The sequence below is a fragment of the Miniopterus schreibersii genome (assembly GCF_964146895.1).
Source record: "Miniopterus schreibersii genome assembly, chromosome: 7".
NCBI lineage: Eukaryota > Metazoa > Chordata > Mammalia > Chiroptera > Miniopteridae > Miniopterus > Miniopterus schreibersii.
In genome coordinates this window covers 49,247,769-49,272,126 of record NC_138108.1, presented here as the reverse complement: position 1 = coordinate 49,272,126, position 24,358 = coordinate 49,247,769, and the positions used below count along the sequence as shown (strand labels likewise).

The window sequence follows — 24,358 nt, the reverse complement described above, 5'->3', positions numbered from 1 at the left end:
AGTAGGAAACTAATAAAGATTTCTACATAAATTTGCCTTTGAATAATCTTGTTTTTGAACTTAACATTATTGACCTAAAACACTTAAATTTTCTTGAAAAAGAGGATAATTTTGAGGGTTACTTATTGTAAAGTTAGTTTATTTTTGTTGACTAAAAGGAAAATAAAAATTGTTGCTTTTTCTTTGACACAGCCTGACTCACTGCTGTTCAAAACATAAAAGAAAAGACACCCAACAGAATGTTATGAATTTATCAAATTAACAGTTAGGTGGAGCACAGGGTGTGAGATGGTGAGCATCAGTTCAACAATAGGCCATATGAGAAGTTGAAATAGAGAATTTTATTACTCACGGCTCCTGGAGGAAGTACCTGGCTTGGGCCAGAGTGGAAGGTCAAGGCAAAATAAAGACAGAGAGAGGGAGATAGGACCTGGGGTACATGCTTTTATTAGGGTCTGTGGGTAGAGTGCTTTGGGGTTCTTGGGCCAAGGTGAGATTGGTTAATTCACATCAAGAGAGCAGGGTTTTGTTAAGTTCCTGGGAGTCTTATCTAAGGGGCACATAAAGGGAAGGTGTGGGGAGACAGGGGAGACTTGGTCACAAGGGCTGCTGGGGAAGTCATATCAGGACCTCTGTTTACTTGTGACTCTATGGGCTTCTATCTGGGGAATACAGTTGCATGAGGGGCTAGTGTAGTTTAAGGTCACTGCAGGCCACTTGGCTAAAGAAAATGGATCTAAGGCAACAATACCACAGAGTAGCTTAGCCGCACTCTGAACACTGAGGACCAGGAGGCACAGGAACTCTTTTCCTGAATGAATAGCCAGCCAGTTTCTGATTTTGAGAGCAGGGAAACCACTTAGGCCTTAGGACAGTGCTGAATGTTAGAACTGAGGCAAAGCTTCAATATGAAGCCATCGTAAGATCATCAAACACCCAAAGTAGATAGGATGAGTCTGTTCCTCCTGACACTGGGTAACATTAACTTGGGAGAGGGAAATGGTAGAGAAGGGTTATGCATTTAAATCTTACTCAAATTAGTTTTAATTTGTTCCTTTATAATTTCATGTATGAAAGTGTATTTTGAAAGAATTGGTTTGGTAAAGCAGATAGGGAAGAGTCCTAAAGAGGTTTTATTTATTTGTTTTGCTAGGTTTTTTGTTTTTTTGCCTTTAGCAAAGCTCCATGAGTACTAATTTCATCTGTAATTGAAAAGTATTTATTATTAGGCCCCAGGCTCACATAAATATAGCAGCAGAAGTTTAAGAAACAAAGTAAAATCATTTTGATAGGTTTCAACAGATTTTTCCCCCTAATTCCACTCACATGATTTTATATTCATGAGGTTTAAAATGAAACAAGAATGTCAAATTTTGCAATTATTTGTGGTGTTAATCTTTCAAATGAAAATTGAGGAAAACATTATCAACGGTACATGAGAAAAATATAATGAGTTTTAAATAGCACAAATGAAACAGCAAGTAGGGTCTCACACTGAGAAAGAATGTTAGTGAAAATTTAAGTGAGCCTGGAGCTCAGGGAGTTGAAATCCATATTTGGAATTTTGTGGCTAACTGAGTGTGGAAATTTATATTAGGACAAGATAAATGCCAAATGCAAAGCTCAGACTACATTTATCATGTTGATCATTACTTAAGTAGCAATAAACATGTGCTGAATAGCAACAGTTCAAGGAGCATGTCAGTTGGTTACTCTGTATGTAGTAGGAACCTATATTGTACCTGATTGCTTAGCATTATTAAGAAACTTATCATCTAGACCTCATTGTGCAAAGTGGCAGAAAAAACAGATCACAGTGTTCTCTTGAATGCTGTTTCTGTACTCAGATATATAACCACATCTATATTCATTCCAGCACTTCAGGAGCCTAAAGGAAAGCAAATGTGCCATTTAAACAATAACAATTGAAGCACCCACACAGTGAAGTACACTTATGCAATAGCATAACTTCACAAAGGAGAAATGGTGGCTGAGAAAATGAGTTCTCTAGAAGCTGAAACATTCCATTACAAGTCAGGAGATTATACTCGACTTCTTCCCTATTCCCACCCCCACTATGTACCAAGTTTTATTTGCTTGTTTAATGACATGTAATTTTAAGAGATATTTAGGATATAGAAACAAAAAGACCTAATGAAATATTTGTGGACAGTATGGAGGAAAATGGACCAGGGAACAATTCAGCACTTAGTACTCTACTTAGAAGGTTTTCAGTAAATGTTTTTGGAAGGTATTAATGAATATGAGTAAATAAATGAACAGTGGATGAGCTAACCTACATATGATTCTAGTTTAGATAACCAAGGAAAGATCATGCAATAGCATAATATTGGGAACACAGAAGAAAGATGGGTTTATGTTGTGTGGGATTCCTGCTACACATGCAAGCAGATTTTGGTGAAACAGGATGTTTTGACCCTAACACTTCACTCCATGGACATTTGTTCCTTGGCATATAAAGTAATTTTGGAATACTTGATGAAAATTGCTTACAGTTTTCTTATAAGTTAGCTAAGAAATAAAATCTAATAGTACTCTTTTGAAAATGCAAAACAGATATTACTGTAGAAATGGCATGAAATAGGACTGTGATTAAAACCACATTCTAAATAGTCACTCCCTGTTGGAAACATTCAAAACTACCAAGTTTGGCCTGAGAAATATTAAACAAAATGATACACATAAAGTAACATGCAGTGCAGTTTGCTACTAAATAAAATGTGATTAAAGATTTACGATTCTTCTGAAATTTAATATATAAAATTTCAATTGAGAAAATTGGCTTTCATAGATAAAAATGACCTCCAAGTCAAAACTATAACAATATTATATAGTAGTACAAGAACAGTTGTACTGTCTTTAATGTAAAATTTAAAGAAAAATGACACTGACCCAGATGAAAATAATTTTTATAAAATACAATTGAAAAATATATGCATGGTTTGATAGTACAGTATAGGGAATTGATGACAAAATTAAATTAACAGAATTTGCTTTGGAAATAATTTATTAACAATAATTCATCTAGGTTAAATCTTTATGGCTAAGATATTTATATTTGTAAAAACAGTACCAAAACCTTGTTGGAGATCAAAGCAGCCAAGTCAGAACAGCAGAGTCAAAATAAGGAGGTCAAAACACCCTACTCAGCAGCTGGAGATGGGTGGAGAGCTCCAGAGACAGAGAGCTGAAGAGGAGACCTAGGTCCGGAAGTCTTCAGTAAGCATGTTTCAGCCGAAGCCGAGGGCAAGGATGAGCTCTTCCAGGAGAGGAAATGGCAGAGAATGGGAGCCCAGGAAGCCCTGCTGCTTAGGGGGCAAATGAAGGAAGAGATTGCGAGGTGGCAAGGAAAAGTTGCTGCTGCTGTTTGTCTCTCAAGGCTCTCCTCCCCTTGGCAGCAGCATTTGTCATTGTTGCAAATATTTTAAAACTCTTCTAAATTATTACCTGGGTCTGTATTCAAGAACATGTGGAATATTATAAAACTGAAATTGTAGTATTTCAGAGTGTCTGCATAACAGTACTACTGTATCCAGATGCCCATATGTCAACTTAAATGTGATCCAGATGTACAATATATTGGACCACATTAAACACTTACTCGTTAGACTTTTGTTGTCGTCTGTAAAAATCTATTTAGTCTGTTTATCTTTTAGTTCTTTGATAGAATAAAGCTCTTCTGGATGCCTGCAAAACATCAACCAGATTTTATATATCTAAGGCATGTTCCACTTCGAAAAGTTCATCTCTTCACAGTTATTCAGATGAGTTGCCTTGGCCTTTTGTGGATAATAAAAGTTTCAAGAGCTGCTATTGTCTTTCCAATGATGGTATGAAACTTCTTACTTTTTTTCTCTTCCTGTGATTTTCTCATATTGGAAACCCATGAAGTGAACTTGGAACAGTAGAGTCATTCTGAACAATTATTGGAAACCCTTGTATAAACTTGAACCACTAAAACTAGTAACTAAGATTGGGTTTGAGATTATGTAAGAATAGCAGTGATTCATATTAGTTTTTTTTCTATCATTCTGAATATTGGTAGTTGAATTAATGGAAGTTGGGTGAAAAAATGTAAACTTTCAAAATTTAACTTTAAAAATGTACTAGCAAATCTGAAAAGGTGGGAGCTTAAAATTAAATTGCATTAATATTTCAGACAACTTTTCAGATACTTCAAAAGGTAGTGAATCTGAATGACTATAAATAATTTAAAATCTTATCAGCACAGGTAAGAATGGTTTAATGTTCATTTAAAATAAAACAAACTGTTAACTACATGTATTTAAGAAAACAGTTGGATATATTTTATAGTTTTTAAAATAGCTTCTTTAAATGATTTCTATAATGGGTAAATAACATCATAGCCATTATTCAGAGGATGTGGTAAAAAAGGAAAATGATGAGATTGGGTGCATTCAGGGTGGGATGGTAAAATAAATAACACGTACATATAAAAAATTGCTTTATTTTATTTTATTAAATTTTGAAGTTAGATGTTTTCATGTTTATATTTCTACTGTTACATAGAAATATCTAGGTCTACAAATTATAGTTATCTTTAAGAATTGTTTTTTTTCCTTTGAAGTATAAAACTTAAATTATAAAAAAGAAAAGGAAATGAAGGGAGCAGAAGTACAGACAACAGCTGTTATACACGCATATCTTCAAATTTCATTTTAATCTCAGTCCGAATTGAAATTGACTAGCTTTTACTAACAAACTAACATCTGCATCCCCATTTCTATTTTTTCTTATGTTACACTATTTTATTATTTATTTCAGGTGTTAGCTCTGGTATTTGTAAGAAAGTTGATGGACTTTTTGTTTACCAAACGAGAACTCAGCTGGTTAGATGATTTAATGCCTGAGAGTAAGAAAAAGAAACTAGAAGACGCTGAAAAAGAAGTAAGTCATAGCAAAATAAATATATTATAAAGAAAAAGGAGCCCTTGCACACCATAGCTCTTTGCAAAACCAAATTATTGTGTTTCTCTTTAGACAGTAATTAATAACCACAGGTGGACAAATTTGGAAGATTAATGTTTAAAATCATAAAGTTGAAATTGGAACACACAGAGAGCAGGCATATCTTGCATGAGGAAATCAATCCCTGGTGAAACATGAGAATACTTTGTACTTCATTATCACCCAAATTATACAGTTTATTTTTCTGATTCCTCCCCTGTGGATGGCAGAAACTTACTGATGCTTAATTATTTCCAAATTATGGTCATTCAATGATTGGTTTATGGTTGAATATGTGGGAAATAAAAAAGAGACCTTAGTGCAGTTGGTATTTTTCTAGGGAGAAAGTTTTAATCATAAAACAATTTTAGTCAAAAGATAAAATGATTTATTCTTGAAATAGATGAAATGCTTCAGAGGAAAACATGCTGATTTGATTTGCTTTCAAAGTTATTTAAGATTTTGCTGTCAAGGTGATTTAAGATTATTGTTTGAGAACCTTTTTGGATTTAATTACTTTCACAGACTACTGATTTATCCTATTCTGTTCCATATATTAAAACAATTTAAGTTTTATGGAGTATTTAAAGTTCATGTGTAAGTGTGGGTCTATTTTGAAGGCTAGTAATCATAATATTTTTTTAAGTATATGAAAACTACAAGGAGCATAAGTGAAAAAAGTGGCCATTACATCATTTAGCAGAATGATTGAACCCATAAATTATAAAACATAAGAACAAAATCTCCACGTGAATAGAAATGAAGATGAAAGAAAATATTTGATGACAATTGTGCATTTCCACGTTTCCTTCTTGTACAAGGTGGTTGGTAAACGTATTCAGTTTCTTATACAGTATATTTTCTCACACCATGGATATATTCCTCTCTTTTTGGGGGGATCTGTTTGCAAACCTTTCAATGGTCTTAGGTTTTATTCAGTCATTAGGTGAGATTCAATTAGGTCACAAAGTCTAATGAGATTTCTGCACAGATGTTTCTACAAATGTAGCTACATAATATGTCACTGGCCCGGCCGGGCGTGGCTCAGCGGTTGAGTGTCGACCTAGGATCCAGGTGATTGGGGTTCGATTCCCGGTCAGGGCACATGCCTGGGTTGCGGGCTCGATCCCCAGTCGGGGGCTTGCAGAAGGCAGCCAATCGATGACTTTCTCATCATTGATGCTTCTATCTCTCTCTCCCCCTCTCCTTTCCTTTCTCTGAAATCAATAAAGATATATTTAAAAAATAATAATAATAATAATAATATGTCACTGTCTGGTATTTCTTCACTATTCCATGGTGTCCCATCACTCACAGTGGGTTCCCACATTTAGAAATTGATCACAGTGATATCTATCTTAACACTATGAATATTTCCGTTTTCCCAAATATTGTAAAAGGCATACTTAGACTCATACTTCTACTAATAATAATATAAAATTAAACTATCATATTATTAAAATTATATTATAAAATTATCACTTTATTTTTTTCCAATATATTCTTATTTAGGTATGAGAGATTTTTAAAAATAACACATTAACTAGGATACTGTGATAGTCTCTATTTCTTTTTTGAGCTTTAGGTAAAGTTTTGTTGTCTTCGTCAGGTACTGCTCCAAAAAATGTGACATAAATTTGGTGTAAATTAAATGTAAATAAGCTAGGCACCAGAATATCGAAATTCTGAAGACTTAGATTATCCACTCTTGGTGTAATTGAATTATTCAGGTTGAAAACAATTTCCAAGAAACTTTAAATTCAAAGAAGGTCATTTTGAATTCCAAACTTATGAGCTTCTGCTCAGTCTTTGATAATGAGAATACTATTAAGTATACTAAAGCAGTAACTTATAAATGTAATTTTACTTTATTATTATTATTATTTTTTGCTTTGATTTTATATCAAATATCTTTACTACTTCTGTAGGAAAAGGTAGCAACGGTCCCAGCCCTATAACATCCCTTCCACAAGGTTCTCCTTAGGCCATATCCATGCTGTGGAACATTTTTTGCCCTTCTAGAACTTTGTAAAATGAAAAATGATATTTCTATATCACATATGATGTTTAATTTGATAGCAATCATAAATGTATTAGAATTTGCTACTTCTATTTCCCGGAACACTCGCATAGCTGCATACGTATGGTCCTTGTATGGGTGTGTGCCAGCTGTCTATTGGAATTTATTCACCCCAGTGCTATTTAATGAACTTCTAACCTTATTACATTATAGATCCACTGCACTCCAATGGGTGTTTGCTCTTTTCTGATTATGAAGATAATGATTTAGAAGTAATTAAATATTGCTAAATTTTCTAGAACTCATGTTTTTCAAAAGGATACAAAAATACATTAGAGATTTATCAGGCAAATTTACAGAGGTATCCTTCAGATCTGCATAGGAGAAAAAGTGGGGAAAAGGCCTTGTAGTACATTAAATCAGGCAGGTTTACGGATCCTTAAAATTTCAAATAGATTTAATATGATGATACTTTCAGGTGATCCTCAGTTCATGGATAGAAACAAGAGCACCATTAATACAGTGAAGAACTAATCCATAATTAAACATTAAAATATAGGTCTGACCAGTGCAAAAAAAATAAATAACTCTCCACCTGACAACAGGAGGAAGAAGAGGAAATTTAAAGATGTTCACTTTCTAACTTTGAATTCATATTAAAAGAGTGTGATCAGATCGAAAATAAGGACATTAAAGAAATGATACATTAAAACTTAAATTCTGGTTGATTTTAAACTTGGTGACCTGGATCCCGGTATTTCACTCTATTGAGGCTGCGGACTCCGCTGAGGGATGTGATCTCCTTACTGTGGCGTGTCATGCCAAGGCCCGGTTATCCAAGAGATTGTGTGTTAAGGGGGTAAATGGACAAGATCTCTAGAAATGTTAAATTTCTGCAGTTAGTCAAATTAATAGAGTAACTTTGATTTGATCTGGGAAGACGATAAATAGTAAAAATGTCTCAGCTCCCTGAGACTTGAATTTAAAGTAGGCTCACCTTTTGTCCTTTCGATGATACTTACAAGCTTGAACCTTTGCCCTCCAGGGTTTTCCTATCAGTAGCCCACGTCTGGTCTCCTGACATTGAGGAAACATTAGTCTGACCTTAAAATTCAATAATGAGCTAAGCAGAATAAATAGCTACACAGGCCAGTCCAAGGTCGCAGAGCTTCTGTTCCAAATTTTCATGTACTTCATGCATATGCATATGCATATGCTTCAGTTTTTAGAAAGAAAGGATTATAATCAGGATAGAAATGAATATTGGAACCCTGACATTTTGCACATTGCTCTGTGTAAAGGAAAGACTGCAGAATCAAATTCTAGATGTCCAAATGTGCTCAGAGTACCAACAAGCCTTCTTTGCTACTTAAATATTCTCTAGGACATTGTACACATTTGACAAAAGGGCTGCTGTTAAAAGCAGAAAGCCCCAGCAGAAAGTTTGCTCCTGGGTGGGGGGCGAAGGCAGTTTGTGTTCGATAAATCCTGGAAATTCAGCTCTGAGCAGTGATCATGATAGTGACACCTCTTGGTTTATGGGAGGTTCATTCTAACATATATGCTATAGGAAAAGGCAAAAAGGGGGCAAGTGAGACTTGTGATCTGTATGAAGCAGGATCATGAGCAAGGCCAAGAAGATACAAAAGCAATATAAAAAGTGCAATTAAACCAATTACAGAGCATGTTGTACTGCTAAGAAAGATCAGAATTGGTTGTGGATTTGGGAAGCATGTCCTAATTATTACACAGACAAATGTTATTTTTAATTGAATCTTAGAGTGAGGCAAGCATATTTTTCCTCAAGCAGTGGGTTTTCAAAGTGTAGTCCCAGGACCTCTGCTGCATGAGCAGACACCTGCAACTTGTTAGAAAGACAAATTCTTGGACTCTCCTCCAGATTTTCTATTCAAAACTCTGGGGATAGAGTCAATAATCTGTATTAACAAGACCTCCAGGGAATTCTGACGCATGCTAAAATTTGAGATAAGACTTTTCCTAAAACCACAGAACCTGTATTGCCAGAATATACTCTTCTACATCCAAGGTTACTCTACTAGAATTTTTGTATTTTACAATAATCTAGATAAGCCTTTTAGAGACAAACATTCTGAGGAAAAACATGTTGCATCCATCTATTTATATGGATTCTGTGTGGCCTACTCCACTGCCCCTTTCTTTTTTTTTGGCTTTCGTCATTAAAGTGAGTAGCGTATGTGTTGACTCTTCTATCTATTGGGAATTTTAAGAAATACCTCTTAGAGATAACATTTTATGGTATTTAAAGTATTGCATATGTGTGTGTATATAACATTATATATAATGTATATGCAGTGTTAGCAGCACTATCTCTTCTGTCAGTAATCGAGGAAGGAAATGGTAAACTCTTATGTTCTTTTGCTTTGTTGTTCTCTTGGATAAAATAAAGGGGTTAAACTTAAATTCTGAAGTCCCTTCTATTTCCTAAAATCTATGAATTCTAAAATTGCTGAATATTTCTCCCTCTAATACTCTAAGAATTTTTGTGAACATTGGCTCTGTGCTGTTTGTACTTTGGGCTATTTGAGTGCTCCTACATAAATACAACTTTACCTGAGAAATGGATATGGTAACAGATGTTACCTATTTCACTAAAGGTAGACCATTTGTTAGGCAACATGGTATATGAATTGTATTTTTTATGCTATCACAAACTATAATTCATGTTCGTAGTATAATTTTTTGTATAGCGTCCTATTAATCAAAACACCCCACAATTTAACTCCAGTTTTATTTTCTACTAATACTCAGCACAGGCCTTTGATTCTAGCCAGGCTAGTTGATCACTGTCAGGCAAACACATCTTATTTATAACCACCTTTTATCCTTGGCCCACATATTATTTTCCCACCTAGAGTTTCTTCCTTCTACTACCAAACTGACCAAATAAGATGGGCTCAGATGCCGCTCCCTCCGTCCCTGCACTTTTTAAGGTGATGCTTCTCATCCTCTGAGAGTAGGGTTGATATCTTTCTTTTCAGGGCTGTATCCCTAGTACCTAGGAGACTAGATGATGCATGCTTAATATATATTTGTTGAGTGGATTCATGAGTAGCTCCTGGATTATTACTCTTATTCATTGTGTACCTAGCACATAATACCTGCTCAGTAAAGGTTTGAATGCTTTTGAATAGATTGGTTCTTAAGCCTCACTTTTTCTGCCTTTTACTGCACATAACGAACTGTCCTTCACTTATTTAGTATCTGAAAAATGCTTTGGACTATCTTAATTAAAAGATGGTGTTCAAATCACAGTATGAATATTCCTCTAGTCAAATTGGCAAAACCCCTCAGATGTTCTTGGGTAATTTGAGCATCCTTTTAGCATATTCACCATGTTGTAGGTAGGATTCAGCATGTTTTCGATGGATCCTGTGTGAATGAAGTGCTGAATGGAACTCATTTTAAGGTACTTCTGACTTATAAAGCGATGGATACTCAGTTAGCTTTATGCCCTTACGCTCTTTCTTTTCCTGTATGATTGAGATAAACTAGGTTGCAATTGTCGTGATGGCTACTGCCTGATTTGACTGTTCCTCCCCAGAAAGGCTCAGTTTTTGGCTTCCTCAGAGTGCTGCCTGGGTGCAGCCGGCCCTCCATCCCGAGCGCTGGGGCCCACCCAGCCTCCTTCTGGCACGGAAGGCAGCGGCTGCTCTGCCACCTTCTCTTCAGATAAGCATGGCTTGGAAATGCTATCTTTAGAGGTGATGAGTTTTTGTTTGGATAGAATTATGACTAGTATAAAGCCCACACATGCTAACAAGCCACGGAGTGCAAAATAATTATTGAAAGCAATTTGAGAGAAAAGTGGAAAAATCAGCTGGGGAAAAAACAAAATTGTTCCCAAAGCTTTGCTCCAATTTTTTTTTTTTCCTGTTAAATTGCATCTTGTGCCTTGGTTTTCTCTACCAGGTCACCTTAGCTCTGATGGCGCTGTTCTTCTCTTAGCTTTTTTGAATTTTACTCTTTTATTCAACCTTTTACCTGGATTTTTGACATTCTGATTTGGTCAGAAAAGATACTTTATACCAAGCTTACTTTTCAGAGGATAATCAAGGAAAGAATTGCATTTTGCTTGTATCTTGGTTTTACTTAAATAGCATTTGGGATCACTGAATGTTTCCTCTTTATGTTCATCCCTGATCATGAAGGTAACCTTTTCTATAGGAAAAATAATCATATCCCTCTGAAAGGATACATATGCTCTGCTCATGGCCTCAGGGGTATGCGCATAAGTTAATATGACATATATATTACGTTCCATATACAGCGACTAACCCATTTGCAAGACATGCCTCATTCTAGGCTACAGATTTGCTCTGCTCAGATGCTTAAATGTGTAATTTAAAACAAATGGTACTATCAACCTACCATAAATTAGTTCTAATAGCACTGCCAAATGCCAAGGGGAATAGGCATAATACACAGGTAATAAAGTACATCTGATGGGTCTAAAAGAAAAACTTTTCTTAAAGAACAACAGAAAAAGAGAATAGAGTTAATGTCTATAATGCAAAGGTACATGCCATTGGTACCACAGAGTATAAATCTAACATAGGGTTTGGGGCGGGCGCTGATAAGCAGAGAAGCAGCAGAACTCACCCACTCCACTGGCCTCTCCATTGTTCCACAGCATAGGCTAGGCATAGATATTCTGTATGCAGCATGGCCAACGTCCCAGCAGAGGGGAGCCTGCCTTGGTCAGCAGGTTAGATGTGTAAACAAGCACTCCAAGAGTGAAAATGAGACCTGCCTCTCCATTATATTATATATTCATAGGTTAGTTTAAGACACTCTAGAAAACACTACTTTTTTAAGTCTTTAAGTAACAAGAATTATGGCTAGGGCTCTTCACACTAGGCAACATGCAAGTTGAAGGCCAAGGTCTGCATACAGAGGATGCTAGGAACAGCCTTGCATGCCAAGAATAATGACATCAGCCAAAGATCATATATCTCAGGAAGCTGATTTAAATCAGCCAAGCTACTGCTAAGCTACTGAAAGAGGGAAGGCAATGAACCTCTAGATTATTCCTGTTTTCTCTTTTCAGTTCCCATTTGGTCAGAGAGTTAACTCGCTCTTCATCTTTATACAACTCAAAATTTCATTTCTAGACATGAATAATTCTAACATTTTTAAATGGCCCCAAATAGTTCTCTGAACTGGAACATTGCTAATTGATCCATTGAAAATAAATGCATTAAACTGGAGCTATAATCTGCAGATAACTACATTTCTTTCTTTCTTTTTTTTTTTTTTTGGTGTATGGAAAGAAGTTGATGGTAACATTATTGAAAACTAAACCAGGACATTTCAGTATGGTAACATAAGATTATCTTCATCCCAAATATATAGTTTTAAAATGATATATATGGAGAAATAAATATATAAGCATTTCCACCCTTTGGGAAGGGTGGGATATTGTCATTGTAAGACGAAATCTGAATCATAAAACAAAAGCCTAAGATGCATCCCTAAGTGGAAAACACATCTATCTGTATTTTGGTCCATACAAGAAGGTATCTTTTACTCTCTCTTTCCAAGTCTCTCTACTCTCTACAGTGGTAGTTCTCAAAGTGTGGTCCTCAGACCAGCATAATCAGTGTTCCCTGGAAACTTATTATACATGTAAATTCTTGGGCCCTACTTCAGACCTATTGAATCAGAGAATCTGGAGGTGGGGCCCAGTAATATGTATTTTTACCAAGCCCTTTAGATGATTCTAATGTAAATTAACATTAGAGAGCCATGGCTCTAAACACATCCCTCATTCCCTTTTAATAGAGCATTCTGGGAATATAATTTCAACTTAACAGAGAAAATTATTATCTTAATCATATTTTTTGTCCTTGTAAAATTTAGATTGATTAAAAAAAAATCTACTTGGAAGTTAACCATGTTTTATATTGAGTGACATGAAAGAGATAGTTGTTAGCATTTAAATTACTTTGTGATATGAGACTCTCATTAATTACTTATGTTCTTGGTAGTTGATGCTTTCTTTATTGAAAGGACCTGTGCTAGCATTAGTGAATGCAAACAAAGTGGGAGGTCCTGGGGTTAATGAGATAGTGAAACATTAATCTGTGTTTCTTCATCAATGTAAAAGAAAGACTCATCAGGTTCACTCTGTATGTTTTACATTTATCTCTCCAGGAAGAACAAAGTATGCTCGCTATGGAAGATGAGGGCGCAGTACAACTCCCATTGGAAGGGCATTACAGGTAAGACAGAAAGGTAAAAGCACACAACTTGAGTAATGAAACACTTTGTTATTCACTCTACTTAAAAATTCTGTACTATAGAGGTTTGCTGAAGTTGTATTACAGTAGCAAGAGCTGAAACTAGGTATTAGATTACTCTGTCCTGGTACTGAGTTCTGTAACTAATAGCTATGTGACTGGCCAAGTAGCTTAAAATGAAGGGGGGCAGGTAGCTATTGTTTGAAGTCTTTTCTTCTCATATTTTATAACAGATATGAAAGCTCTCTTTTGTATCCTCTGAAAGTAGCACCTGGAGACTAGTCAAGATTCAATTCTGGGATAAATGAGCTAAGTATTTATTAAATTGGTCACAGCTAAATAAACTCTGGGAGGTTATCCCTAAAAGACACTTCCAAAGAGATAATCTATTTCCAGAGTTAAAGGATTCAGTTTTACCAATCATTTTTAGGAAATATTTATGTAACTCTAAAATATGCTAATTGTCTTTATGCACAGAGGCATAGCAAAAGAAAGCAAACTTCTATAAATTATAATAAAATTTTTGAAAGTATTTGACCAAAAATTATATAAGGTCTCAAATATAATATATTCTATATATTATTCTTAAGAATAATATAAGGCAATGCCAGTTTAAAAGCAGAGGAGACTTTTCTCTGAGGAGGAATTTTGTCATAGTATTAAGAAAAAGAGGAGAGAATATTCTAGATCTTTAGGATCTGCTATAAAATCATATTTCCTATATTTAAAAATATATAATTATGTACCACTTAAGCATGAACACAAGTATAGAAAGTGTTTTATCTTTTTTAAAAGCAACATTTAAGTTTTAAAATCCTGTTGATTATTTAGTTGAATCAGCATATTCTCAAGGGTATTCTGTAGAAACCTAGTTTTCATTTGGTACCACTTTCAAAAGGATTATGAGGTTAAATAAGTTTGGAAAATATCCCATACTGTATTCCAGTTTGGAGATTCACAAGGCACATTGGCATATTGACAAATCTAAGTAGTACTGCATTAAAAAAAAAAGTTCAACTGTCTAATCCAACATTTTCCAAACTCATTTGCTCACAAGACTGTCACATAATATCTTTAAAAACTTGTATTCTACGTGACGCTCTTTTGGGAATAACTTGATCTTATGCTTTGAATTCCCAAAGTCTAAGTGGATTAGAGGAATTAAAGAACACATGTCTAGATTGGTCAAGGGAAGGGGCCTGCAAAACCCAAGGTTTTGCTTCAGACCTTTGTTGTTTCTCTTAAAAGTTGAATTTGTTGCCCCCTTGTGAACAACCACCAAGGAAAGTCATGTGAGGTCAGCCTTGGATTTCTTTAGAACATTTTTTTTTTTTTTTTTTTCACAGCAGAGCATCTTTTCTATGTATAGTGAGAAGAGTGCTATTTTCTCACTCAATGAAACTTTCTTTGACTTGGCCTATGATTTATCTCAGTTGCAATTTGGTTGTTTTTCTAGCCCTGGGAATGTTTTGGAGCATTATGAATGTCACCTATAATTGGTGCCATTTTAAAATGCAAAAAAAAAGCACCCAGCATGGTATAGGTGCTGATATGACAAGCTCCCGCAGCCATTTGAAAAGACCTCTGCCAAATACACAGGCTGCCACCACTTATTTTACAAATATTTATGGAGTAAGCATGAAATACCAGGCTCTGTTGGGGGCAACAGCAGTGGACTAATGGTCAAGAATCCTTCATGAAGCTTATATTCAGGTAGACTAGAGGTAAGGGGAGACAGAAAATAAACAAATGAACAAATAAAGTAGTATAGTATTTCAGATGATGAATACAAAAAGTGAAAAAGAGGAATGAGGGAACTATGAGGAGATGGAAATAGAAATTTTAAGTAGGGTAGTCAGCAAAGGCCTGTTGGAGTAGGTGGCATTTGAACAAAGGAGTGAAATTGCAACAGAGGGAAGAGCAGGTTCAAGGTTGTGAGGCAGCAACCAGCCTATAGTGTCCTAAACAGACAGACAGCCATTGCATTGTGGCTGGAGAGGAAAGAGCAGGAGTGTAAGAGCAGGAGGTGAAGTTGGAGGGTGAGGGTGGGGACAGAGCCTTATAGTCCATCTACTGGGCTTTTACTCTGAGTGAGTGGGAGCCACTGTAGATTCTGAGCAGAGTGAAGTGATCTGTTCTGCTATGCACATTAGGGGAAGAGGCTAAGCAGTGAACATGCAGAACCCAATCCCTATCATTTGAAATGAAGTATGAAAACTATAGTCAAAACCAGTTTTTATGTAACTAGAATATTTTGTTTAGATTTTTTAAACAATTTTTTTAGTAATTGAGAAAACTATTAGATACTTCTTAATTTTTTATTATAAAAAATACTATTCAAAGGCATAAGACTGTCCTGTATTTAGTTTCTATCACTAGATAACTTCAATTATTTATTTAATGTTTATTATTTCATTTTGGGTAAACTATCTAGAGATGATCCATCTGTGATCAATATTTCTGATGAAATGTCAAAGACCGCCTTGTGGAGGAACCTTCTGATTACTGCCGATAATTCAAAAGATAAGGAGTCAAGCTTTCCTTCTAAAAGGTTTGAATTCTAAAATAATGTGAATTTATACTGATCCCAGTCATTTTATGACATGAATCCATTAACAAAAGTATAGTAACTTTCCATCAAATTTAGAACTAAAGTATCTCAGAAAATTCTTTTGAAAAGTGGGTAGAAATTGTAATGATCACGTTGGTTGGTATGATTTTGTTCTCCCTTTCAAATGAAAAGTTCACTCCAAAACTATGACCATGGGGAGAAATGGTGCTATAAATGGGTCCCAATGCATGACATCTTTGGACATTCATTTTGACCTACTCTTTTGCAGTACGATTTTATTGTATTCCCTTATCACCCACTTCCCAGGAACCTTGTTGATGTCTGACCACCTTTTGCACTCCGCCATGTCCTTTTTAAAACCCATATGGCACATGAAATGGTGATTTTATATTTAGTATATTTCCATTCTCCTATTAAACCCCTTGATAATCTTCCCTAACCTCCTTGCCCCAAAACATTCAGCTCCAAAAAGTTCTATCCAGTCTTACTTCTCTGTATGAAAACGTTACAAACAACTCTGGCAGTTGTGGATGGTAGTTTTAAATGCATGCTGGGGGAAGAGTGTGTCCTTAAATATCAAGAGTCATCATAGGATTTCCAACTGAATTTTCCAGAATTTATAAATAAGGATTCAAACCATCAGCCTTCTTAGATGCTGATCTAAAGAAAAATCTCTATGTTATGCTTATATCACTTCTTATTAAAGAGTGATTGAGGGATTTGGGACAGTGTTTAATTATTAAATTCCTTTATTTTCATGACTTTAAATTAACTTTTTCTACTTAATTTTTATATTACATTTTTTGTCATAAGCTCCCCTTCCTAATCACTCTAGAAGCTGATTCCCCAAAGGTAAGACCCTCTCCCTCAAACTTATTCCTTAATTGTATTTCCTTCTGTTCAATGGTGTCTTCTAGAAACCCAGTCAGCCTATGTTCTCTGTGTGGATTTTGGGGAGGCGAAAGGCATGCAGAGTTGTAGGCTTACATCCAGTACCAGACTGAGTGTTTATGGTGTTCCTATGACGACTCAGCCCTTTAAGAGGATTTGAAACTTGAGTAAACTTTTCCCCCACATGATTTATACAAATACATCATATATAAATAAACAAATCTTACAGAACTATATTTAGTAATGACATCAAATTTCTATATTGGAAAAAGAAAATTTATCCCTTGCATTAAGAGATTGCAAAGCTGGGCACTTCCATTTATGCACCACCATGCTTCCAAACCCGCAAGCTTTATCTGACTTCATGAGAAATATTTGGAAACATGGGCTAGAAAAAAAGTCTACATTATAGTTAGAGAGTAACTCTTGTTGCTGGTTTTTGTCACCCCAAAATGGCATGCTGCTTCAGTGTCATCTCTGTCCCCAACAGCATAAACAGGACAGACAAGATGTGCAGATTTCACCCCAGAAAGCTGGGGATTCATTCTCTCTCTCTCTGTCTCTCTGTCTCTCTCTTTCAGTCTCTCTCCCTCCTTCCCTCCCTACCCACCCCCTCTCTTTCAACTACTCCAACACTTAAACACTGCAAAGGAAGTTAATATAAATTACTCAGTAGCCTTTCTCGAAGACTTTTGGTTGATGCCTTCTGTTTTTTAACTGGACTCTAAAATCTTCATGTATTTCTTTGCTTGGCTCAAGCAGAAGTCATATTTTATTCTAAACCATGCTTAATCTTCCTTTCCCAAAGATCCCTGCTACAGCCTGATAGTCATCCTCACAGTAATACAGTTTTCCTAGAAGTCTTGGAAGAAAATCAGAGTTGTGAGAAGGGTAATTTCTCAAACTCTTTGAAATATGTGCTTTTGGACCCTTTAATATTAAAAATATGGCATTTCTCTGATTTAAAAATATGTGAACTCAAGGTTTATGGATTCAAAATAAATGCCAGACATGGAAATAAGTGGAGAATTTGAGACACTCAAATTTATAGATGGCTTTTCTTCCTGTATTATATGGATCCATAGTGCAAACTCTGCCTCTGTTTTTCTTTGGTTCAAGCAAAAGTTTGGGGTTTTTTAATCCTTACCTGAGGATATATTTTTATTTATTTGAGAGAGGGAGAGAAAAACATAGATGTGAGAGTGAAACATTGATCAGTTGCCTTCTGTACCCACCCCGGCCGGGGATTAAACCTGCAACCTAGGTATGTGCCCTGATTGGGAATCAGACCAGCAACTTTTTGGTATACGGGGTGGCATTCCAACCAACTGAGCCACCCGGCCAAGGCCAAGCAAAAGTTTTTATGTCATGATATTTTACGTAGTCCTTAAAGTAAATAGTTAAGTCAGCCCGGCTGGCGTGGCTCAGTGGTTGAGCATCGACCTATGATCCAGGAGATCACGGTTCGATTTCCCATCAGGGCACATGCCTGGGTTTCGGGCTTGATCCTCAGTGGGGGGGGGGGCATGCAGGAGGCAGCCAATCAATGACTGTGATCACTGATATTTCTATCTCTCTCTCTCCCTCTCCCTTCCTCTCTCTGAAATCAATAAAGATATATTAAAAAAAAAATAGTAAAGTCAATTAATGCTTTTCACTAGACAAACCTAGTTGTTTTAAATATCTGTCTAGATTACTTCAGACAGCAGGTTAACTCTAGTGAACGATGTGCTTTAAGCAAGTCCAATTTTAGATAGACCATCTTTTACATTTTGATATAACCTCTTGTTTTTTATTGTTTGAATATATGTTCTAACCAGCATGAGATTCAAACTATTGTGGAATAAAAGTTTACCCAGCTTTTTTTTGTTTACCTTTAGGTGTGATAAAATCTGTAGGTTTCCATGTGAAAAAAATATCTCTTGGTTAGTGGTTAATGCCTTTCATCTTCATAACAGTGGAAACTGACAGAAAGAATGCGGCTTCCAGGAATCCTAAAACTGCCAATACTATTAACAGCTGTACCCTCCCAAAGCCACCGCTTTCTCTTCGTATTTGGGGCATTAAAGTATGAGGACCAGGAATTATAAAAATTTTGTGCCTGTTAGACTATCCATTGGCAAATCAGGCCTAAAGACCAGGTTAGCAGGGTCTGTATCTCTTGAGACCTAAGCTGGCTGCCCCCTCCCTCCATCCCTAGTTTTCCATCTTTGCATAAGCCCTGCAAGCCTAACAGAGAAGCCTAGATACCTTTTGTTGCTGGAGTTTGGAATAGCAGTTCTATTTTCTCCATTATTTCATTCACTTTTCATTGTCAAGAATATTTTATCCAGTTTAACTGAAAGAAGGATCTAAGAACTAAATGCAGACTCTGCCACATCTGTGGGATGTCTAATTTGACCCTAGTTCAATAGTGGCATTCATTCAAGGGACAAGCTCCCCTGCAGCTTATTGAAGGATAGGTGGAAATAGGTCTCATTGCATCAGAATAGGTGAGCAGCTGCTATGCTTTATAAAACTGACACCCAAGATTGATGTTTCTTGGGAAGGTACCTTGCCAGGTACTGGGAAAAGCAGTGCTTGGTTTGCCCTGGTGGCAGAGGCTAGGCTCTGGGCCCACCCTCCCCGCTCCCCCATGCCTCCACTCCCACCGCCGCCTTCTATCCTGGATTCTCTTTCTTGCTCTGATTTCATAGGCCCTGTCATGACTATTTGGTAAAAGTTTTTTGTAACAACTATTTTGGTGTCATTGAAAAATTATAGTTTCAAGATTCTTAGCAACATAGAGGTAGTGGGTCAAGTTTTGCTCTCTTGAAATATTACTTTCTTTTATTTTAAATTGTAACTCCTCGAGGGCAGGGACACTATCTCATCCACCTTCTATCCCTTGTTTTTTGCAAAGTATTATACAATATGATACATATATTACATTAAACATATATGTCATATGTATGGCATATAACAGATATGCAATATGTGTTTATTATAACAGTACATAATAGATATGATATGTGTTTATTAAATATATACTAATATTTAATACATATGTAATATAGGTAATAAATATATGTAATATAATTAATATATACATACTATATTTATCACAATGAAAGTTTAGAATTGATTGGCAATGAGAAAATCCATGTAACAAGGAATAGAGTAATAGCCATACAGTAAGAAAATTCAAGTTGATTTTTTATAGATGTTTCGAGGTGGTTATAAAATTTCTGCCTCACAGTGTGCTGAAATATAATACCAAAACCACTGGTTTTAAACAATTTTTAAAAAGCCCCAATCATAATTGGTTGTTGTTTTGTAACCAAATAACCAGTATGAGCAAAGCAGGACATCAGGAGGAAGCGTGTCTGGAATCAAGTGATACTCTGAGTCTCTTTTTTTACTCTTGGTGACTAACAGTGCACGAGGCATTTGCTCATTTATGAGAAGCTTATGGAGCAGGGCATTGCTCACATAGGAACTGTGCACGTGTGGCAGCCAGCATGTCTCTGTCCTCACAGTCTCCTACAGATAGTATCTGTTGTTCTCTCTTTCAAAAGACAAGAGTTCACTGGAGTTGGGAATACCAGCCTCAGAATCCTGGCATTCAACCTGCAAGGGAACTTTGTCATCCAGGCCAAACCAATTTACAGATGAGGAAACAGAGTTCTGGAGAAGTTAAATGACTAGCCACAGTCATACAGCTCAGCCTTAGCTTCCAGGAACAGTATAATTTTCTGTTCCAAGCCCAGGGCTTCCGTCACTGACCCCTGCTGTCCCTTTTTCATTGACTTTGTTTGGCAGAAGAGACTGGGAGCCAGGTAGAGCCCAAGGAAAAGTTAATTTGGAAAGTAGGGTGGCAGACACTTGTCATATGAAAGGAACTTATAGTAGAAGAAAGTGAATCATTTAGATAGAGGAGTTAAAAATACAGAGCTTAGACTCTCAACACATCATGTGCACACTGTCATCTCTTCTCATGGAAGGAGAAAAGAAAAGTGAAAAGAGTTGTTTTGCTCTGACCTGTAAGTAATGTGCGCTGAGAAGCGTGGCAGGCATAAACCCGGGTGCCATAGACACTTGCTCACACCAGCTCTCAGCACTGGCAGCGTGCCACCGATGGCAGAAGCTCCAGCACTTCTTACCTGATGGTGCCGGGTGGTGGTGACAACTGAGAAGGGCTGTTTCTAGCTTGAGTTGGAGGAAAAACAATTTAAAAAACACACTCGTAGAATATGTCGAAGTTATTGACCATTGTAAAAGCTGCACAGGAGGCCCCATAGGAAAAGGGGTTTTAACTGTCACTTTATTACTTAGAGAAGAGTTATAAAACCAAGGATTTCCCCATGAGCCACTATTTTATAAATTTATGTTAAGGACCAGTCATAATGTCTGGGTGTTTCCAGCTCAGGGCCTCAGAGGCCGGCCAGCTGTGGGCTGCCCTTCATATCAGCAGCAGGGAGGAACACAGAGCGACTCAGATATTGGGGCTCTGCCCTGGGCTGGAAGTCATGGGGAGTGAGTATCCTGCCCTTCTGGAAGCCTGTTGGTGTGAGCTTCGTGCATGTGAGCACATTGTTTGAATTCTCCGTAAAAACTGTCTATGTGAGAGTAGGAAAATGTACATCAGAAAAATACCGAAGAAAAAGAAGACAAAAATAGGAGAGTCACATAACCAGCTTGCCCACTATTAAAATTAACTGAAGAATAGATAAAATAGAATCCACTTGGGAATGAGCTTATTCTGGACTGAGTGAGGTAGAACATTGTTCCTCTGATGAAGAGGGCCTCTCTGTTAAGAGACAGCACAGATGTCCCCAGACCTGCAGAGGTGTGTCTGTGCTACTGACCAGGACACAATTTTCACTGAGAATCAGGATCCAGTCCATGCATAGAGGATGGACCACCTGCAGCAGAGCCCAGAAATGCCTTCTGTGACATCTCTTTTGTGTCATTGATAGTGTCAGTGCTGTCTCAAGATGGGGCATGACTGGCATTTTCAATAATCATCAGTGATTCAATTGCCCAAATGAAAACCATGGTATTAATCTTGCATGCTTTTGGAACTGTATTAAAAATGTCTGGGCTTTGGTTTCTGTTTTATGAATTTCCCCTTTATTGCAGTTTTTGGTGTTTATCTCACTGAGTACAGAGGATTTAATAGTTGCTATCTATCTATGTGTGCTTCACAGCATGAAAGAGCAATGCCTAAGGGCCCTTGTGGCGCTTTGGGGCTGATGGGTTTGTGTCTGAGCAGGCAAATCTCACAGTAGCCTTGCTGGATTGCAGTAATACATTTCTCTTTTTCTCCCCCTGTAGCAGTGAAAGCCGAAAAGAGAAGAAAGCTGACTCACAGAAAGGTGTTGACAGGGAGACTTGTCTATGACTTGATCTTCAATTTATTTTTTACAAATATATGAGAAGAGTGCCACAATTATTAATAAAACTGCTTTGATCATGTATTGTAAATTCTGTCTCTCATCCCAAATCCACCTCCGTCCTGTAAGTAGTGCAATACTTGTTTCATTTTTGTGTTTAAACTTCTGAGCAGTGAGACACACTTGTGAGCATATACAACAGCTAATGCAAGAACCTCTGCATTCCTTGCTGTGTGTTAGACATTTGTAAACACTGGATTCTCATTGTCCGTTTTATGAGAGCAATAGCTTTCTTAAAGAGATAAGTCATATTTACCTAGTTTGTATTTTCCTACTGTAGTGACCTGAAGATACCTGGTAATTTCATTGCGAAGAATTTTGAAAGGTAGTCTTACTTCTTATTTTGTATAGCTTAGCATTTGTGACTTATTTTGAAATATCCAAATCAAAGATTTAGTTGGAAAACATTTTTTAATAATTGAATTTATGCATTTCCTTGATTTAATATGATACATTTAATACTTAAGAATTTATATGTAACTAAAACTTAAATTTGAAAAATATGTGGAAACCTATTCACAACTTGTTTAAAAGAATCAGACATGAATGCAAAGAGTCAAGTAGTGTTTGCTTAAAATTCAAGTTGTGGTTACATGAGCAAATAAATACTGGGCTTGTATGAAATGCTTTAGAAAAACTTTGTAAGTTTTGTGAGATTTAAAAAAAACCTTTATCAGAAATACGCTGTTAAATTTCTCTCCCATTGACAACAAATATTTTCCAAATAAACCTATTATACACATACTCGTGGAATGCCAATGGTGAGTCATTGCACATGAAATTCCACTTCTGTACAGTTCTGCTGCTGCTAAAGGTCATGTACTGCTTCATGCTGCTTCTGAATCATGTTCTAATGTTAGACTGACAGGTCTCCCCTTGAAATTTTTTTCCTACAAAGCTCTTTTCCACTTTTTAATTAAATGCATGTTGTAGAAAAATAATCTTTTAAATGAAAATTTCAGATTCTGTTTGAAAAGTTTCTGCAGATATTTCAGTTCATATGAAATCATCTTTACTAAGCTTATATAAGAGGAAGAAAAGTTAAGAATTTTTTAGCATTACTAAGAATACGGTATTTCTGTTGTTTTAGATGAATGTGAAGTTAATAAAGACTAAATCTCGTAGTACTCTTGTTTCCTAAGAATGACCAGTGATCTTCAGTATCCAATTTGATAATCATTCAGATCCCTGTCGCTTTTCCAAACTATTCGTTATGTATTCTGTGTATAAGTGCACATGAAAAGTGGGGGAAAAAATGCTCTTGTGATTAAGCTTATGAGGGGGGAAAAAGCAAGAACAAAACCTTCATTAGGTTCAACATTTTGATACCTTCTGAAAAATTCCCCTCACAGTCTTTTAAGGAGCCATTTCTTTTATGGAAACATAAGCCTAAAAAATATACAAAGAATATGCAGTTAACAAAGTCTGTGTTTATAAATGCCAAGGAAAAAATACAGAAACTTTCCATTCCAAATGTGTTGCCTTTGTATATTTTATAATACAGATACTACATTGTAAACATTCCCATTGTTTTATGATTTAGACTAGCCGTCCATGCCAGTCAGTCCCTTAAGCAGCCTACTATTTTAATATCTTAATAACTGTTCTGTTAAAAATGATCATAGTGAATTAGAACCTTCACATGGTCACCTATTTCAATAAGCAATCATATCCAATGAAATTCTGTATTTCTGAGTATTTTTATAGCCATTTTGTTCTTGTGTGAATTTTAATGATATCCCTGTTAATTCTAATATTTTGAAATCATATAAAATATAAGAAAAATGTAGTGTTATATATTTCCTTCTAATTTCAGGTTCCTGGTCAAAATTAGTGAATATCTTGAATGTAATTTATTGCAAAGTTTAAGTAATGTGTAAATGTGACTAGGATATTGTGTTTTTCACAACTAAGAACTGTTATGTGGAAATAAATATTTATCCTAACTAATTTTCTCGCACATTTTAAATTGTGATGCATGCGTCTTCTCTTTATTCCCCTGTAGTGTTAATCAGTAAATCAATGTAGAACATTTTGATTGTTTGAACATAATATTTACATTTGACATTCTTGATGTAAAGAAAACTTGGTGAAGTAGACATTTCAAGAGTATTAATACAATTTGAACTTTATGAGTAGAATACTTTGAGAACTATATTAGAAGGTATGT

The 24,358-nt window shown here is 36.0% G+C and overlaps 1 protein-coding gene across 11 annotated transcripts in view; it reads left to right on the top strand.

The window, feature by feature from the left end:
* Positions 1 to 24,158, top strand: part of SLC4A10 (solute carrier family 4 member 10) — a 206,109-nt gene extending 181,951 nt beyond the window's left edge. For 4 of the 11 annotated variants that reach the window (XM_081143039.1, XM_081143044.1, XM_081143036.1 and 1 more), the window contains 6 exons: positions 3,678 to 3,851; positions 4,807 to 4,929; positions 13,205 to 13,272; positions 15,725 to 15,841; positions 16,676 to 16,714; positions 22,070 to 24,153. In XM_081143039.1, the coding sequence (XP_080999165.1) occupies positions 3,678 to 3,851; positions 4,807 to 4,929; positions 13,205 to 13,272; positions 15,725 to 15,841; positions 16,676 to 16,688 (495 nt within the window). In that variant the 3' untranslated portion in view covers positions 16,689 to 16,714; positions 22,070 to 24,153. Of the gene's footprint in view, positions 1 to 3,677; positions 3,852 to 4,806; positions 4,930 to 13,204; positions 13,273 to 15,724; positions 15,861 to 16,675; positions 16,715 to 22,069 lie in introns of all 11 variants that reach the window. The other 7 variants (XM_081143043.1, XM_081143037.1, XM_081143041.1 and 4 more) reach the window with 2 other exon arrangements.
* The last annotated feature ends 200 nt before the right edge of the window (positions 24,159 to 24,358 follow it).